At 43.5% G+C, this 19,631-nt stretch overlaps 1 protein-coding gene across 3 annotated transcripts in view; it reads left to right on the top strand.

Annotated features, from left to right (window-relative positions):
* MMP16 (matrix metallopeptidase 16) overlaps window positions 1-19,631 on the top strand; it is a 234,511-nt gene that overhangs the window by 140,582 nt on the left and 74,298 nt on the right. For all 3 annotated transcript variants that reach the window (XM_089517581.1, XM_089517580.1, XM_089517582.1), the window contains exon 4: window positions 1,763-2,067. In XM_089517581.1, coding sequence (XP_089373707.1) covers window positions 1,763-2,067 — 305 coding nt within the window. The remainder of the gene's footprint in view (window positions 1-1,762; window positions 2,068-19,631) is intronic.

Here is a 19,631-nt window from a genome sequence, read left to right as displayed (position 1 = left end):
AAGTAATCCCTTCATCCAGGTTGGCATCATTGCTAGACTTGGAACTATGAGAAAGTGAGAGGAAAAAAGAAGAGAGGAAAAATTCAGTGATGTACTTCCATCTAATGGTTTCTTTCTTGAAACAAGGCTCATTCTGCATGAATGTGTGAAGAGGGCAATTGAGTCATGCATGCAGATGACATTCCTGATACCCCTGTTGGAGATTGTTGTGTCTTAAGTATGAAGATCTGTAGGGGAATCCTGACTGCTATTGGGAACTTCAGTTGCCTACATTTCTGGATCATGGAAGGGATTCTGAGCCAGACATTTACACTCAGCATCCAAAGGTCTTTAGTGGGATGTTGGGGAAGGATTTGTATGTATAGATCTCATCATAGATCCTAAGTGAACACCTAAATATGGCTGCTGCCATATTTGGCACTGACTCTCATATGATGATTCAGCTACCACTTGTTGAAAAAAATTTTTTTTTACATTTCCTAGTGACTGTTCCCAGGTTATGGGACTCCCTTCCTAGAGAGATTAGACCGTTGACTACCTTGCTTTCCTTCTATAGGCAGATGAAGGCCTTTTTGTTTTTGAAGACTGATTGCTCAGGGGGAAAGGGCCTATTATAATGTGCTGTATTTTCTATATTTGCTGTTTTTCTTTTCAGCGGTCATGCATTTAACTATTTCTGATTCTCTTGATGTTTTAATTATATTGTAACTTTTGAATGGAGTGAACATTAGTTGCATCCATTTTAACTTTTGTAACTTGAATCCTGGACTGGAAAAAGGTGGGCTATAAATAACCAAACAATAAATGACCTTAGTCCAGACCTGCCATTAAGTATTTATATGTTGTTTGTGCCTTTGAGTCATTGCCAACTTTTAGCAACCCTAAGGCTAAAAGGGGGTTCCTTGGCAAGGTTTGTTCAGGGGAAGTTTTCCATTGCTGTCCCCTGAGGCTGAGACAGTGTGATTTGCCCAAGGTCAACCAGTGGGGTTAATGGCCGAGCTGGGAATCAAATTCTAGTCTCCAGAGTCATAGTCCAACATTCAAATCACCACACCATGGTGGCTCTCATAAATATGAGTATTCATAGTTCACTCTAAAGGTTGTAGTCTTCAAATGACATATGGTGTTCTCTGCCTGGATTTCCATTCACATTCAGATATTTTTAAAGTAGATATGTATTACAGTTTTAACATCTATGTTATTGTTATTGTAGTTACAACAACAATATATTGATATATAATAACAATAATATTTAATTTTATATAACATTTACTTTGAAAACTCATGATGTCAATATTATTCAATCACCTATACCATACCAGTGAATGAATTGCTGAAAATGAAGGCCAAAGCAGAAACTATCAGTTCTGCCACCATTTATCAGTTTGCTTAAAGCATGATATTAAGTGTAGCTTAATGGCTAAGAGGCTGAACCAAACTCATAATTCAAATCTCATCTCTGCTGTGAACTCACTGGATGGCCTCCTTTCTCTCAATCTCAGCCATTCCCCCCACCCATGTGTAATATCATAGATAATAATATTGACTTAGCTTAAGGTCATTGTAAGGGTTGCAACCAGGTAATGCATGTGAAGATTTGAACACTTCAAAGTACTGTACAGATCTCTCTCATAAAAACTGGTTTTTGCTTGTTTGAAGAATATTTCTCTTGCTGAACTATGTCAAACTATGTTTAAGAAAGAAGCAAGCAATGACCTTCCTAAGGTTATCCTTGTTTTATTTTCTGTGTGTTTATTTGCAGCATAAAGAACGTCACTCCAAAAGTAGGAGATGCAGAAACCCGCAAAGCTATTCGCCGTGCCTTTGACGTGTGGCAGAATGTAACCCCTCTGACATTTGAGGAAGTTCCTTACGTTGAACTGGAGAATGGCAAGAGGGACGTGGATATTACTATCATTTTTGCATCAGGCTTTCATGGAGATAGCTCTCCCTTTGATGGGGAAGGAGGATTTTTGGCTCATGCATACTTTCCAGGGTCAGGAATTGGGGGAGATACTCATTTTGATTCAGATGAACCATGGACGTTGGGAAACCCTAATCATGATGGTAAGACTGCAGTTCTATTTAAGCAGCTTATGTTTCTGTTATATAGTACATCATGCATGCACATGACCATAGGTTGATTCTATTTTTTGGTTAGTCGCTTAAAAGCCACAATGACTGTTTTAGCGATGGGACATAGGAAGGAGATGGATTTGGTTTCAAAATAAATTATCAAGAGTCTGCTGAAACATAAGTAGTAGTTGTTTTTTCTGAAAAGATTTAGGCAGCTGATTTTGATTAGATATACCCTTTAAAATAAAATAAGGAGTTAGCTGTGACTGTGTATATTAAAAACAACAACCATAAGGACAAATATTATTGTTATAATACAATATAATTACTCTCTACAGATTGCCAACAAACCCATCCCAAATTAGTTATCAGCTCAACTTGTCCATCCACTTTTTCACATTTCTTATTTCATTTTTGGTAATAATTGCTGCTATATACATGCTTCAGTAGTAGTGAATAACCACTATGATACATAACTGCTCAACCACAGGAGGATGAGTGGAAATAATTGCATTTATAGTATCTATGGAGCCCATAAGGCAGCAAACTACTAAGTCCAATTAAACCACAAATCTGTCTGCATTTCTGGTAGCATTTTGGATGCCTATGCCACATTTGGATAACATCATGCCTCACAATGGAGCAACATGTCATGTAACCATTTTGGAAGATTCAGACCAAGTGCTTCCTAGAGAAGTCACAGTATAGTAGGTATTGTCTTGGGGACATTGAAGATGACATTGCCATGGAGGGCCCCCTGGCTCTAGGATGCACTTATAACGAAATGTTTCCTAATTTGTATTGTTGGCTTTCCATGTAAAGACTTCAAATGTGATGCACTGTAAAACAAAGATTAAAAACAATACTAATAATACAAAATGGGGAACAAGCAAGGCAAAGAAACAACCTGTAGAAAATTTAAAGTCTGGCACTGTTCTTGAAGTGCCTTTAAATTTAAATGCATGAAAATGAATGAATGAATGAATGAATGAATGAATGAATGAAAAGGTCCCCCTGAAACTAAATAGTGAGGTGGTGTGGGGACATCTTTTGGGAGACTTTTTGACAACAGTAATCAAGAACCAACCTCAAAAGCACTTCCAACCAAGGCAGATTTGGAAAGTTACTTCTTAAAAGTAATAACTCCTGGTAGCAGTCACCAGTAACTCATTGTCCTTGTTGTCTGGACAGTTATTCATTGTATCGCTTGTCACATTTTCTCTTATTGTGAAGGAAATCCACCTGAAAAAGTCAGAAAATGGCCTAAAAAAGGAAAACACCCTCAAAATGTTCCCAAATAATTTCCTCCCTAGAAAAAGGAGGAATAAAAGTAAAAAGGAATCTTATCCATTACATGGAGCAAATAATGGCACTACTAACTTATAGATATATTAATTTATTCTATGTTCTAAATATTTTTAATATTGAAGTTTGTTAGTTTGTTTGTTTTTCATTCTTTATGTTGCCATGAAAACTAATCACCAGAAATGTTTGCCCATAACTTGTACAAAGCTGAGGCTAATATTTGTGTTTTCTTGAAGATTCAGACTGACAGTGTTTTTAAGTTATCCTAGAAAATGAATTTATTTAATACTTGACCAGTTAGTTAAGATGGGTCAAGTTAGACCTGGTGATTAATTAGATGAATTAATTAATTGAATTTGCTTGGTACTTGATGTTTTGGTGTAACATTGGTACTGATGTTTTCAAAGCAATATATTGAGTGATGTTTAATGCTAAATAATTTATCTGAAATGTAGAGAAAGCTTAGTAATGTCTGGAAAGGGAACAAATTATGTTCTGGACTGAACATAGCTATTTCAATCAGAAATGGCTTACAGTGGTAATTAAGGCTTTGGCGCACACACAATATATTGAGATTTATTGATTGGTTGAGAGGGAGGATAGGGAATTTTTTTCCCTTTTATTTTTCCCCCCAGGGATATACCACCCAAAGACTCAGCCTTTTGTTGAACAATGTTTGCATTTAAATGTCTGTAACAAGGATTTAATCAAACACTACCAAGGATAAATGGAGCATGGCAACATATCTAAACGGTGCATTTTTTTCAGCATGGTAGGCTCAATAAGACAGCAGTTTATTGATCTCAACTATCACAGGAAATAGCAACCTCACTTATGTCAAATGAAATCCTACCTTCTTGACAGCAAAATGAACTTGGCTGCTCATGGTTTACTGTGTACTTAGAGCTTTAAATCTCAGCTCTGCATTAGACAAAGCATTCAGTACTCCAAGATCCCAAATAAAAAAGAAAAAAATGATATAGGACAGAATTTTAATTAAAGACCTTATTCAGAATCATGCAAAATATTTACTGTGGTGCAGTTCATTTGATAGGCTTACTAACAATGCAATTTACTAATGGTTTTGGAAATTGTTATTTATTTATTTATTTATTTATTTATTTATTTATTGTTTTATTGAGTGGTACTTTAATGGACCTCTGATGCAAATTCAAACATCCCAGACATATTCAAGCACAGAATTGACAGTGGTGCTGCTGTGCTAAGAGGCAAAGTCTATTCTCTGTTCAGGTTTTTGTAGGAGAAAAATATGCAGGGCAAAGTTGCATTTCCAAGAAAGGGAAGCAGCTGTCTGTGCCTTTCTGGCCACATGTATTATATTATAGTCATTGCAGCTGTGCCGCAACTGCTTGCCAAGCCACTCTTACCACAGGTTAATAAGATTGGGCTGCCTGGAAGTGAATCATCTCCTATTTGCACTATAAGTAAATGCCATGGCACTAGGATATGTGATATGTATGGTTGCCCTATTTTGGGGTAGGCAACCCCCGGCCCGCGGGCCAAATCCGGCCCGCCGAGGCCTTGAGTCCGGCCCCAGCCTGGTCCTGCCACCGATTGCCGCCGGCGTGGGGCAATCAGCGGCAGGACCTCACGCGCGGAGCCTTTGGCCTCTCGCGCGCGGAGCCTTTGGCCTCTCGCGCGCGGAGCCTTTGGCCCTGCGCTCTTGCGGCCTCTCACGCGAGAGGCCCCTCCACTCACGTGAGCTGAGGGGCCTCTTGCACGAGCGGCCCATGGATCGCGCGAGAGGCCCCTGCTCTTGCGGGAGTGGCCGAACGGAAGAGCCGAAGGGAAGGGCCTGGGACGGGCGCCCAAGCCCCCTGGAGTGTGGAAGCTTCGCCCCCAGCATACGACCCCACCCCCAGAGGGTGGAAGCTCCCCCTGGCTTCGACCCCCCAGTTGTCTGAGGGACAGCAACCCGGCCCCCGGCTCAAAAAGGTTGCCTACCCCTGCCTATTTGATTGGACATTTGTAAATTTTAAGCATCTCATTGCCCAGTTTTATACATCTATGTGATATACATACCCTGCCAGTACACTACTGAGCTAACATCACTGATCAACCATGAAATAACAAGAATAGACACAGGGAATTGGGTTGAACAAAGGCTAATTTATTTAACTTAACCTATTTAAGGTGTATTGGACCTGGACAGAAGCAAGAGTGGGAAACAGCCTACCACAGGATCAGTTAAAGTCAGGTGTACCCTCTGACTTCTTCCTCCATCTTCCCTTGGGCAAAATACCTGCGTTCTGAGAGTAATCCATCCATTCATTAAGTTGCTCCCCAGCCAGCCATCTACTGGAAGGCACCCCTCTAACAGGACTTCAAATGAGAGCAGATCCCCCAGGTCCACTACAAGACTAGACTTCTTCCTCAATACTGGGTCATAGGACCTAAAGATGCAGTTCCAGCACTTTGCCCTTCACCAAAAGGATGCCAGGGTATACACCAAAACTCATACTCGATATCTCCCCACTACTTGCCAAATGACCACCTAATTAAAGTCACCACCCAGAGTGAGTTGTCAACGTGCCCAGATACAGCATGGAATAGGTTCAAACAAAGGAAAACAAAACAGGTAAAAGGGAGAAAATTCCTACCCAGCCCCAAAGCAATCAGCTTTGCTCATACTACACTGGATGTGGAAACTGGTTTGAGATCAGTGTCAAAGACACTGTGGATGGGGGCAGACAGGCTGTAAAAAATTTCCAGCTCTTGCCCACAACATACTGTAGTGCTGTGCCTTGTGAGTGAAGTGATAAGCAATCGTTTCTCATCCACGGAGGCCATCAAAAGTGACCCCTCCCCCACAGTGCCTTGTGGTGTGTGGGTCCAAAGTTGCAATTCATGGCCAACTATGAAACAATGAGGCCAGACACAGAGAACTGGACTCAACAAGACCCACTTTATTTAACCTAAATCTATTTAAAGTGTGTTGAACCAAAACTCACACTCACTCTCCCACTACTACCTGCCACAGAGAAGGGGCATGCATCTGCTAAATCCCTTTTTTCCACCAGGCCAGCAAATAAGACCCTCACTCCCTTTGCAATTCCCTAAGAATAACATGTTACATGCTTCCAACAAAAGAATTGCATCAGCCCTGTAGTGCTCCTGCCACCAGAATACTACAGTGGGATTTGGAGGAAAGTGGCCCAACCCCCCTTATGCAATGCATTCTGAACCTCTCTGTTTGCCCTTCTACATGCTAGATCAATGTGTTGAGGATTCCTCCTCACTCCACCAAATTTGGTGAGGCAAAATAGCCGATCACAGAAGGGTTATTCCTGGCCATCTACTCTGTTTGACCTGGAGATCATGCAGAGCCTGGAGAAAAAAGGCCTTGCCCTTCAGCAAGCCCAAGTCATTTGCACTGAGGTGTCCTAGCCCAATGCCCAAACCACTGTACCACACTGACTCTCTAGTAATTATGCATACTAGATAATAAATCCTTGGATAGTTAGATAATTACTTGATAAGAAATTCTTGGATAGCAACTGAGGTATTACAGCAGTATCTGATTGCATTCAGGTCAGCAGAATATTCTGTGACATCCTGAAAACATTACAGCAAAGAAGCTTTGTAAAATGGTGTGACATACAGTCTATCGCCTCTTGTGTTTGGTGTTTTTTATTCCTTTGTTTTCCCTTATACAGCAGTATATATATTGATGTAATTGTGTTTCTGCCTTTTTTTCCCTTACCAGGAAATCTTGTGTTGTTCCACTTTCTGTTCTGTTTCTCATCCTTCCACTCAATTTTCTAAATGGCAAATGTGTATAGTTGAGTCCATATACATGTCAGTTTTCTGATCCATTGTTAATGTCTCATATTATGGCTTCAATACATTACCTTCTTTCTTCTGACTATGAAGACTGCATATTAAGTATATGGGTTGTGGCTACAGTTCAATTTGTGAAATACAGCGTGTCCGCGTCATACGTGGGCGCATCATACGTGGCTTCCAGCATATGCTGGAAGCTGCGCCAAAAAAACTAATGGGGCACCGCGCAGCTGGCACAAGCCCCATTACTTCCAATGGGGCTCGAGCTTAAGCATTTTTTCTTTTACACAGGGGGGTCCAAAATGGATCCCCTGCATAAGAGAAGGGCCCACTGTAGTGCCTTTGCACTACCTTCCTCCACTCATCCCATTCAGATTCCAGTTGACTATAACAAAGTACTAGATCAATTATACCTACATTTATTGTATAGTTAATTTTTAGCTGTCAAATAACATTTTCACAAAACAAACTGGATTAAAATGATATGGAAGATGAAGTATATTTTAAAAAGAACTACGTTTTAAAAATTGATTAGGATGTTTTAATCAGTACATATATTCCCATTTATATCTAAGATGGAAGAATAAGTAATTACATTTATATATACAGGTTCAGTATTCCTTATCTGGTAATCTGAAATACTCTAAAATCCAAAATTGTCCACATGGGTGGCTCAACCTTGTGTTCTGTTTCTCACCCTCCTATTCAATTTTCCAAATGGCAAATTTGCATAGTTGAATACATATACATGTCATATAATGACAGTTTTGTTTTTGGATGGTTTAATGTATACAAACTTTAGTTCATGCACAAAAATTATTTAAAATATTGTGTATACAGTTACCTTCAGGCTACATGTATAAGCTGAAACATAAACGCATATATGAAGCGTATATGAAACATAAAAGAAGCTTGTGAAGTCGAAGGCTTTCGTGGCCGGGATCCCTGTTTTTTTGTGGGTTTTTCCAGCTATGAGGCCATGTTCTAGAAAATTTTCTTCCTGACATGCAAATCACTCCTGCATTCCCAAGCTCACACAGTATATATACATCCAACTTTTTTCAGGCAAAGCATTCTCTGAAGATGCCAGCCACAGATGCTGGTGAAACGTCAGGAAGAAAATTTTCTAGAACATGACAACATAGCCCGAAAAAAACCCTCAAAAAAACATAAAAGAAGCTTGTGTTTAGACTAGGGCAGGGGTAGGCAACCTTTTTGAGCCGGGGCCCGGGTTTCTGTCCCTCAGACAACTGGGGGGGCCAAAGCCGGGGGGTGGAGCTTCCACCCTCCGGGGGCAGTGCCACACACTGGGGGTGGAGCTTCCACCCTCCAGGGGCGGGGCCAGCGCTGGAGGCCTCGCCCTCTTTCCGGGCCCCTGATGGGCCCCAGGCCCCGTCAGGGACCCGCAAAAAAGCCAATGGTGGGCGCCAGCGCTAGAGGCCTGGCCCTCTTTGCCAGACCTGCCACCCCCCATCTCACATTCATTCTCTTTTCTTCCTCCCTTTTCCTTCTTCCATCTCCTTTTCTCATTCTCCCACTTCCTTCCCTCACTCCCACTCTTTTTCCTTCCATCCATCTCTCTCTTCCTCCCTTTTCCTTATTCTTCCCTTTCTATTTCCCTTTCACCTTCTTACTACCCTTCCATGCCTTTCTTCCTCCATTTCCTTTATTCCCCCTCTCTCACTCTCCCTTTTACTCTTTCTTTCTTTCCTTCCATTCATCTCTTTCTTCCTCCCTTTCCTTTATTTCCCCTTTCTTCCTTCCCTCCATCCCACCTCTTCCTTTATTTCCCTCTCCCTTTCTCTTCCTCTTTCCTTCTTCCTTCCCTCCCTCCTGTCTTCCTAGCTCCCTTCCCTTCTCCCCATCTCTCCCTCCACACGTCTTTCTTTCCTTCCTTCTTTCCCTTCCTCCTGGAGGCAGAGGTCCATCCCTTCTTCCTTCCCATCTCCCCTTCTCTTTCTCCTTCCTTCCTTCCCTATGTCTCCCTTCACATCCCCCTTTCCCTCATGTCTGTCTTCCTCCCTCCCTCCCTCCCCCATCTCTCCCTCCACACATCTTTCAATCCCTCTCGCCTTCATTTCCCCCTTCCTTTCTTCTTTCTTCCTGGCTCTCTTCTCTTCATCTCTACCTCCACACAGCTCTTTCTTTCTTTCTTTCTTTCTTTCTTTCTTTCTTTCCATCCCTTCCACTCTCTCTCCTTCCTTTCATCTCTTTCCTTCTTTCCACCCATCTCTCTCTTCCTTTTCCTTCCCCCTCCCTTTCTCATTCTCCCGTTTCCCTTTCTCTCCCTCCCTCCACCTCTCTTCCTTCCTTTCCTTCCTTCCATCCGTCTCTCTCTTCCTTTTCCTCCCACCCTTCCTTTCTCATTCTCATTCTCCCTTCTCCCCATCTCTCCCTCCACACCTCTTTCTTTCCTTTCTTTCCACTCTCCTTCCTTCTCTTCTTCTTTCCCTATCTTTCTCCCTTTCTTTCTCTCCCTTCCACTCTCTCTCCTTCCTTCCTTCCTATCCTCCCTTCCCTCACCTGCTGGAAGCAGAGGTCCAGGAAGGAGGAGGCCGGCGGCCCCCCCAAAGGCCCCGCCCGCTCGCGCGAGAGACCTTTGGCCTCTCGCGTGAGCGAGCCCCCCCAAAGGGCCTGGTGCTGCCACTGATTGCCGCCATGGCAGCAGCACCGGGCGCAGGCCGGTCCCCTGGCCTTGGCGGGCCGCATGCGGCCCACGGGCCGGGGGTTGCCAACCCCTGGACTAGGGTCCCATCGCTAAGATATCTCATTATGTATAAGGAAATATTCCAAAAATTGAAAAATCCAAATGACTTCTGGGATACTCAGTCTGTATTTGTTCCCTTTATATCAATTTTCTCACTGACACAATCGTACTGTAAACTTTTCAGGGCAGGCAAGAGCCTATCACTTCCCATGTTGTCAACTAATCCAGTACATGCTGTAGCTTAGGTCAATTATATGAGTTTTTGAGGGAGTACATTAGCCTACTGAACAGATTAGGCTATGTCTCATGTCAGCCAGCTGTATGTTTCACTCTGAAATTGGGTCTAGTGCAGGGGATTTCTGGATTCGTCAGAAGTATCTGCTAATGAAAGAAAAGGGAAGGACAATATGGAAAGTTATGCAGAAAATTTTGGCAGAAAAGGGGAATGGTTGAAAATTATGCACATTCATTCCATCCTCATAGATTCCTTCTGCAATTCAAAAGAGTCATTCCATTAACAGAACAGATTATTGTTCTCATAACCTTGTGTCATTAGTCTGTGATATAATTTGGGATGTCTTTTTTCAACCTAGATGCTGAAATTCCAAGCCAAGATTCCTTATGAAGATGTTATCTTAGGCGCTTTCCAGACCGGTGCTTTCCAGACCGGTGCTTTGCGTCGGCCTGGATATGTGCTAGGGTTGCCTCGGGACGTCCTTTACAGAAGCCCCGCAATCCTAGCACATACCTGCAGCGTGATAATGGCGGCACCTGTGTCTACACGGGCGCCGCCATTATGACGTCACAGCCACACTGCAAGCAAACAGTGTGGCACGGGCATGATGTGCTTGCACCACTGCAGGGCGCTTGTGGCACCCTTTCAGCAGCACTGGAAAGGAGCTCCGAAACGGAGTTCCTTCTTGGGGAGCGCCGCGTTCCCGCAGCCACCAAATGGCTGCAGGAACGAAGCCGGGAGTAAGGGGCTGTGTGGCCCCTTTCTGTCCTGGCAGCGGCTCCTGGGCAGCTCGGGATGTCCTGGGGCATGAAACCCCAAGGACACCCCTTTTGGGGACCAGGGAGGAGGAGCATTTTGCCGCTTCTCTCTGGTCCCAAAAAGCACCCAATTGGGGCGTCTGGGCTGCCGCTGTGGCTGTCCTGGCCCCAATACATGGCGCTAAGGGGCGGCTGCAGGCCGCCCCAAATGGGCGGTCTGTATCCCGCCCTAGATCACTAAAAGACACAGTGGTTATTTTAAATGATGTAAAAGTATGACTCATTCTTTAAAGTCAGACATCATTTTTGTCCCCAGTCCCCACTCCTTTCAGGTTCACTGTATAAACTTTGGTTTCTATGAGAAGATATATATTCATTGTATAGTCTGTTATCCTTTAAAATATCTGATAAAACAGTGGAGAACTTCAGTGACAGATTGTTTAGACACTAAATTGAACCCCAGAGTGTCAAGAGGATTAGCTGACTGAATGATTGTTCTTCCTCACATGTTCCTCTGGTCTACTAAAGGCTGGGAAAATGCAACAGCTTGATTATTTAGCAAAAATGCAAATCACAAACCCCTTGAAAAGTACCAGGCTCATTTTCTACACTATAATGCTCTGCTAATGAAGTCAATTTGAATTCTATGTTTCTCAAAAGAAATGAACAACTTCTTGGAGTGCTCAGTAAAACCGTAATATATTCTTTTTGCTGTTTTCATCAATCTTGTTGAAATTACTCATGCTTTAAAGGCATTCATATTAATTCCCAAACAACAAGGGCAATAAAGTTTTGTGAGGAAGCAAAATTTAATTTGAAAGGAACAACCAACCTGAAAGTTGTTTTGAGAGATTGTTTCTGAGACTGCACTTTTTAAAATATTGTTTCTGGGTTAACCTCTTTTTTTATGGTTCAGGACAAGTAACAGTTTAACAAAGTTACTCTACAAAGATAATTTGCTAAACCTTATGTTTGCTCACAGCTCAATCATGATCTCCCAAAGCTATACCACATAATAAAAAGTAACAACTGTTGCTCAAGAAATGTGGGCAGTGCTTGTCAGGGCTGTAACTTGTGGTAAATCTCAAATTAGATTGCTTCTGGGATTTTAATTGGAGCCTCCTTTACATAGCTACAATTTCATCTGTGGAGGGGGTGACCACAGCATGTGATCTCCTAGTGTCAAATAGGGACAAATTACACATTTGGTTAAATGGTCTTGTGCCTTATTATGTTTAAACTGGAATAATAGCCATGGAGTAGGGGACAGTTGTTTCTGGAGCTGCAGTATGATTTAGATTTTTTTAAAAAGATTAGCATATCCACCCAAATGGCAGCCTTTGAAGGGAAGCTGCCGTTGTTGCCAATAATAGCTTTTGAGTCAATACCAGTCCACTTGTACTGCAGTTCCAACTACTGACCTTCCTCATTGCTGCTACTTCGAATATTCCCACAGATGTGTGTATGTGTACACTCAAAGGCCAAACTTTTAAGCATAACAGCTGTGCCTGTAGCTGGAGCTTCCATATCAGTGAGTTTGTGAATCGTTTCCTAGTTTTAACCTGAGCTATTCTTAATGCCAAACCCTATCCCACAAACAGACATACCACCTTAGAAAGGTCAATTAAAATTAAGAGTGCCAGGTGTCGCTCCCTACGTCATCTTCAGAGCAGACTCCCCACATATACTTTAGCACTCTTCCACACTTGTTGCATGAAAGAATCCTCTTTGCCCCACAGTACAATAATATAGACCAAACTACTCTCTATGAAAGAGCTGGATTCCTTGTCTTTGAAAAATAGCACTTACACGTTGTTAGGAAGTTTCTAATTAGGGGAATGTCTTAATTAGCTCAAATTACTGAGAGGGAGGGGTAACAACGCCCTCGTAAGACCGTATCCCTTCGTGTATACCTAAGGACCAAATATTCCCTTAAGAGATGACACGGAGACAGGCTTCTCCAATTAAAATCCAAATATTTATTAAAAGGGGGAGCACACATACAGCAATAAGCGTGCGCACACACACACAAGAGACTCGATGAAATCAAAGGTGGGAGAGTGGAAAAGATTGAGAGGCAGAACTACGGGCAATACTCACTTCCGAAGGCTTCTCCGGGATTCCAATGTTGAAATGGATGATGGATAAGACACAGTCACTGGAACGTGGGGGGTTTGGCCGAGGGAGCTAAAATCAGAGTCCAGTCTGGTGTGGAGCCAAGCTGTATTCTGAAAAAAGCACACCTGAGTGAGCAAATCTCAGGGTTCTTATAGGCAAAATCTAGCCTCTGACGATGAGTTTAATGGTTTCACTGAAGCCTAGACAAAGGTGTTTAATTGCCTGGTCTTTGTTAAGCCAAGATGTAGGGTAGCCTGGTCAATTGCCTGATCTTGACACAATTGCGGGAGGACAAACAGGTACATGGGTTGAATCACAGAATCATAGAGTTAGAAGAGACCAGAAGGGCCATCCAGTCCAACCCCCTGTCGTGCAGGAAATCTAAATAAACAGATGGCCGTCCAGCCTCTGTTTGAAGACCTCTAAGGAAGGAGACTCTACCACATTCCGAGGGAGTTTGTTCCACTGTCGAACAGCCGTTACTGTCAGGAAGTTCCTCCTAATGTTGAGGTGGAATCTCTCTTCCTGCAGTTTGCATCCATTGTTCTGCGTTCTAGTCTCTGGAGCAGCAGAAAACAAGCTTGCTCCCTCCTCAATATGACATCCCTTCAAATATTTAAACAGGGCTATCATATCACCTCTCAACTTTCTTTTCTCTAGGCTAAACATCCCCAGCTCCCTAAGGCATTCCTCATAAGGCATGGTTTCCAGACCCTTCACCATTTTAGTTGCCTCCTTTGGACACACTCTAGTTGGTCGTTGATTTGATCACCGGCCCCTTAATTGTGAGACTGAGAACAAACAGTATTGTGTTAGTTTTAGAGGTGCTGGCTCCCTCATTAGCAACTCTAAAGCTATCTTTGGGGAATTTCTGTGTGTATTATTGTCTAGGGATCCTGCCTCCTCCCTGGCAAGTTGCCTATGTGGTCTCCTTGCTTCAGCAAAATGGCGGGTCCTCAAGGAGGTCAGTTTGAGGTCAGAATGAGCTCCACTCTCCAAATTTTTATTAAAATGCACTTGTTCTAACAAAGTGCTACAAGTACATAGCACTTGAAAGAGGTTCATCTTGACTTCATGGAGAATTCCTCTTGGCCCAAACTTGATCCAGCATAGTATGAATCTGAACCTCTAACAAGCAAGCTCATGCATCTAGGCTGCATCAATAGAAGCATAGTGTCTAGATTAAGAGAAGTAATAGTACCACTCTATTTTGCTTTGGTCAGGCCTTACCTCGAATGCTGTGCCCAGTTCAGGGGACCACAGTTTGATCAGGATGTTGACAAGCTGGAGCATATCCAGAGGTCTTGACCCCTCCTCCCTGTCTAGCTATCGTCCTATTTCTCTTCTTCCCTTTCTTTCTAAAGTTATGGAATGGGTTGTTAATTCTCGCTGTCTTGAGTTTCTTGAAGTCAACTCCATCCTCAATCCCTTTCAGTCTGGTTTCCGCCCAAGGCACTCTACAGAGACAGCTCTCACTAAGATCTTGAATGACCTTTTACAGGCCAAGGCTAATGGCCTTTACTCTGTTCTCATCCTTCTTGATTTGTCTGCCGCCTTTGACACCGTTGATCACTGCCTTCTAGTTGATATACGTTCTGACCTTGGGTTCTCAGACTCTGTTCTCGACTGGTTTAGATCTTATTTGTCTGGGAGATCTTTTGCAGTGGTTGCAGGCGGTCATACTTCATCTCCTGTTCCCTTATCTGTTGGAGTTCCCCAGGGCTCTGTTCTGGGTCCCCTTCTGTTTTCTCTCTACACACTGTCCTTAGGTAAACTCATTAGCTCTTTTGGTTTTTCCTACCATCTGTATGCCAATGACACCCAGTTGTATCTTTCCACCCCTGACCTTTCTACAAGGCTTGAACAGCAAGTTTCATCTTGTCTAACAGCTGTCTCGCAGTGGATGTGCCATCAGTGTTTGAAGCTCAACATGTCCAAGACAGAGCTTCTTGTCTTTCCTCCCAAGTCCACCCTTCAACAATCCTTTTCTGTCTCTGTGGACAACATTTCTATTCAACCAGTCCAGCAAGCCCGCAGTCTTGGTTTTATCTTTGATTCTTCTCTGTTGTGTATCCCTCAGATCCGACCACAGCCATTCTTCTTATACAATATTGCCAAAATCCGACCATATCTCTCCGCCTCTACTGCCAAGATCCAGGTCCATGCCCTAGTGGTCTCACGACTTGATTACTGTAACGTCCTCCTGACTGGGCTTCCTCTTTCTCTCCTCCGTCCTTTAATCTCTGTCTAGCATTCAGCTGCACACATTATCACATCCGCCCTGACCACATCTCTCCTGTGTTGGCATCCCTTCACTGGCTCCCACTCCCTTTCCGCATTCAGTACAAGCTCCTGCTGTCGACGTTTAAAGCCCTCCATGGGCTGGCCCCTCCTTAATTATCAGACCTTATTTCTCCTCACCTTCCCACTAGGGCCCTCCATTCTGGTAGTCAAGGTCTGCTGCCCCAGCCCAGGATTTCCTCTGCCCCATCTTGGATTCGCCCCTCACTCCTGGAACCTTCTTCCCCCACGAGCAAGAGCCATCACTTCTTTAACCAGCTTCAAAATGGAGTTGAAGACCATCCTGTTCAGAGAAGCATTCCCAGGTATTGCATAACTGTCACTTGCTATTTGATGTTCTTTTGTTGCCTGTTTTATTGAATCATTTCCTGTATTGCTATGTATTTTATATGTATTATCCTACCAGAGAGGCAGGCTAACTCCAACAGGCCTCCGTGGAAGAAGTTTACCCATCCCTTAAGAACCCAAGCCCTCCCTCCAGTCCATCTGCCTTGGTCCAGGTCTCGGAGGTAGAGAAGAACTGCTGGCCCTCATCCCCTTCCCCTCCACCACTCCCTTCTCCTTTTATGTCGTATCTTTTTATATTGTAAGCCTGAGGGCAGGGAACCGCCTAATTAAAAGATTGTATGTACAGCACTGTGTAAATTTACAGTGCTTTATAAATAAAGGTTAATAATAATAATAATAATAATAATAATAATAATAATAATAATGTGGCCCAAATGGTGAAGGGTCTGGGAACCATGCCTTATGAGGAGAGCTGGGGATGTTTAGCCTGGAGAAGAGATGGTTAAAAGGTGATATGATAGCCCTGTTTAAGTATTTGAAGGGGTATCATATTTCGGATGGAGCAAGCTTGTTTTCTGTGGCTCCAGAGAATAGTACCTGGAACAGTGGGTGCAAGCTACAGGAAAAGAGATTCCACCATATCATTAGGAGGAACTTCCTGACAGTAAGAGCTGTTCAACAATGGAACATGTTGCCTCAGAGTGTAGTGAAGTCTCCTTTGGAGGTTTTTAACTAGAGGCTGGATGGTCATCTGTTGATGGGAGCTTTGACTGGGAATTCCTGCATGGCGGGGGGTTGGACTGGATGATCTTTGTGGTCTCTTCCAACTCTGTGATTCTATGATTCTGTATAGAAAGTGGGGTCTCCATTTTTAGAATTCCTACACCTCACCACATTAATTTGTTCTTGCAAGATGGGATAGTAGTAATCATATTTTCAAAAATAACCCAGAGTGTTCTTTGCAAGTAATTTTTTTGTGGGAGGGGGAGTTCTCACATGCCAAAAATCTTTGGAAAATGTTGTAAATAACCCTGTAGTCTCACACAACAGTGAGATAGATTTTGGAATTTGTATTCTTATGTAAAAGAACAAAATAAGTGAAGAATCCATCATCTCACTTTCTCATATATTGAGTTGGTCTTTAAAAATATATATATCTAAATTTCTTTTCATGTTATTGATGAAGTAATCTGAAAATTTTGAGAATTTATGTCTAAAAACAAACAAACCGAATAAGATTCTACTGCATCCTTTCACCAAGCTGCTTTTTTTGGATTTGTCTGTGGCTTGGCTTCCCAGCTATGTGGCTGCTTCATAACTGGTTTGACCTAGAAGCCTTGGTTGTAAATATTAAATCAATACTGTATCTTGCACTAACTGTTTGAGCACATTGGTTATGTGGTCCAACCTGCTGAAACACTGCTAATAGAGAGGCACACAAAATCCTGCAAATCTGGACTTGGTTTGGTGAAAAGTGACAAAGACAACTGGGGTTGAGGTGTTTCATTTGTGGTCGGTGGAAACACCATTTTGATGTTTCCTTCAGGATAGAGATATTATATAGGCCAGATTCAGTACATCTTTATGATTGTAGAAAGGATATTTGGCTATGAAAAGTTTTCATGGTTGCAGCTGCAGTAAGTTTGGCAGGAGCCAGGGCCTGGAACCTGACTCTTGTGGCAGTTTTAGCATGGAATGCAGATTCAGTCAGGGAAGGAGAGGCTGATTTTGTTATAGGCAATTGGGTCCATAAAGGACCTTGGAGCATTGAAGATGAAGCCTTACCAAGCTCAAGACAAGGGGGCTTCACACTGCTTCGCAGGTGGCAGGGGAGCCACGGAGGGGCATCTATCTCCATGGACTCCTATTCCTGTCATCCTGTTTGGACCAAGCAGGTTGGGCTAGGTATGGATTCTAATTTGGTTGGCATGTAAATCAGCCAGTGCCGGGATCAGACACTGCACTAGCAGGGTGCCAGGAGTTCAGAAGCCAAAGGAGCTAGCAGAATCCAACATCAATCAGTCCAAAGTCAGCATCTGTAAATCCTATGCACAGTAGCAGAAAACAAGGTCAAGGAAGAGTCTAGGGTTATAAATTGTTTCGCTGTAAATACAGGCTTTTGAAAGAAACCCAGTTTGTTTCCAGCAGCCAGGAGGGGCAATACCCATGCTTTATAAAGCATGCTGACTCAGCCCCACCCTCATTGCAGCCTGTATTTCAGGAGGGTGCTTTCCTGCTGCATGCACATAGCCTCTCACTTTGAAAGTGTGGGTCTTGAGTGGGTTTTGAAAGTGCAGTGCACTTGTTATTCTCTGTAACCCCAGAATTACTTAACAGTTTAAGAGATTTTTAGATAGAAATCACAAGAAAATCTAATAACCAGACATATGTTAGGGTATGCCTTTGGCAATATACAGTCTGTCTGTATAATTTCATGACTAACTCAGCAACAGTGTTTGAAATTAATGCAAGCATCCAGATGCGTTCTCTCCTCCATTTCCCCTCAAAATATAGCTTCTTCTTTATTCTTGCCACTCTTTCTCACATGCACCCCTGTATCTTATCTTCTCCTGCAATTGCTCATGTAGCTAAAATAAAATAAAATAAAATAAAAATAGGACCTCCATATCCACAGACTTGCCATCCATGGATTTCAGCATCCACGGATAGCAGGCCTGTGGGGGAGCAGCCAAGGAGGAAAAAGAGGAGGCAGCAAGGAAGAGGAGGGGAGAGGAGGAGGAAGGAAGAAGCAGCAGTCACGGGTGGGGACGGCAGAGGAGGAAGGAAGAAGAAGAGAAGAAGGAGGAGGGAAGAGGAGGGACGAGGTGGTGGCCAAGGGGCGAGGGGAGAGGAGAAGAAAGGAAGAGGCGGTAGTCAAGGGAGGGGGGAGAGGAGGAAGAAAGAGGCGGCCGCAACAATTCGAATCCACTTAGCTCCATTGCCCCCCCCCATTCCCTCTACCTCACCATGAAGTGACCCCTTCCCCTCCACACAAAGTCAAAGGGCTCCTCTTCATCTTTCAGGGCAGCCTGGCCAGGCACCACTGGGGAGCAGGAGGAGGAAGAAGAGGCAGGGGAGAGCAGTAGCAGGGCAGGTGTACCCACAGCATCCGTCCTCCTCCTCCTGTCCTCCTTTGAGGTGCTTTCTTCAGGTCCCTGTCTTCCCTGCTTTCTTACCTGGGGCATGGTGTCCAGGCTTGTGGTCATGGAGGTCAGTTCCAAGCAGTGGGCAGGCGGGTCAGCTCTGGTGGCGGTGGCAAAGGGGCCCTGGAGAAGGCTGTACTGGAAGCTGTTGGCAGTGGCAGTGGCTTGGCTACAGGAGGACCCAAAGTTGGCAGCTGTATACATTGCCAAGGCCATGGAGGTTCACTTGGGGGAATTTGAATTCGAGCCTCCGGAACCAGCTCTGGTCCAGTGGCTGGGTGGATCCCAGATGACTGGCAGTAGGGGGAAGCGGAGGCAGTGGGGGAGGGAGAGAAGGAGGAAAAGGCAGTCACAAGGCAGAATTTGGGGGGACAAAGCGGCAAAGTCCCATTGTTATAATGGTTACTCCCACGGATACCAAGTGCCCTCTGTAAATCAGTAATTACGGAATGGTAAAAGTAGACTATTTTCTACCTTTCAGTGTTAGGCTGTATTTGAAGTAGCTATTTGAGTCCCCACAGGTGACTGTAAATGCAGATTTCTTTTTAAAGGAACACATCTGGGTTATGCAGCAATGCGTACCAAAGCCTTTCCTAAGTAGAATCCATTAGATTCCACATACATACAAAATAATGGGTGGGAGAGAGATAATGCTGTCTTCTGCCAATTGTCAGACTGAAGCATGATGTGACTGGGATTGTTTTGTCCCCTGCACTTTAATCAGTGCCTTTGGGTAATAACCTAGGAAAAAGTAAACACTAGAACTCCATATTGCTCAACTCTTTCATGTGTATAAAGTGCTCCCAGTTCATTTTTACTTAACTGTGTATGTGAAACATCTTCCTAATCTAAAATGCTGGATTCTTGCACACATTTTGGACACATTCATTTATGAC

The sequence above is a fragment of the Sceloporus occidentalis genome, unplaced genomic scaffold (genome assembly GCF_023333645.1).
Source record: "Sceloporus occidentalis isolate IW3139 unplaced genomic scaffold, rSceOcc1.0.p SCAF_3, whole genome shotgun sequence".
Taxonomy (NCBI): domain Eukaryota; kingdom Metazoa; phylum Chordata; class Lepidosauria; order Squamata; family Phrynosomatidae; genus Sceloporus; species Sceloporus occidentalis.
Note: the sequence above shows the minus strand (reverse complement) of the source record. Positions and strands in the feature narration are given on the sequence as shown.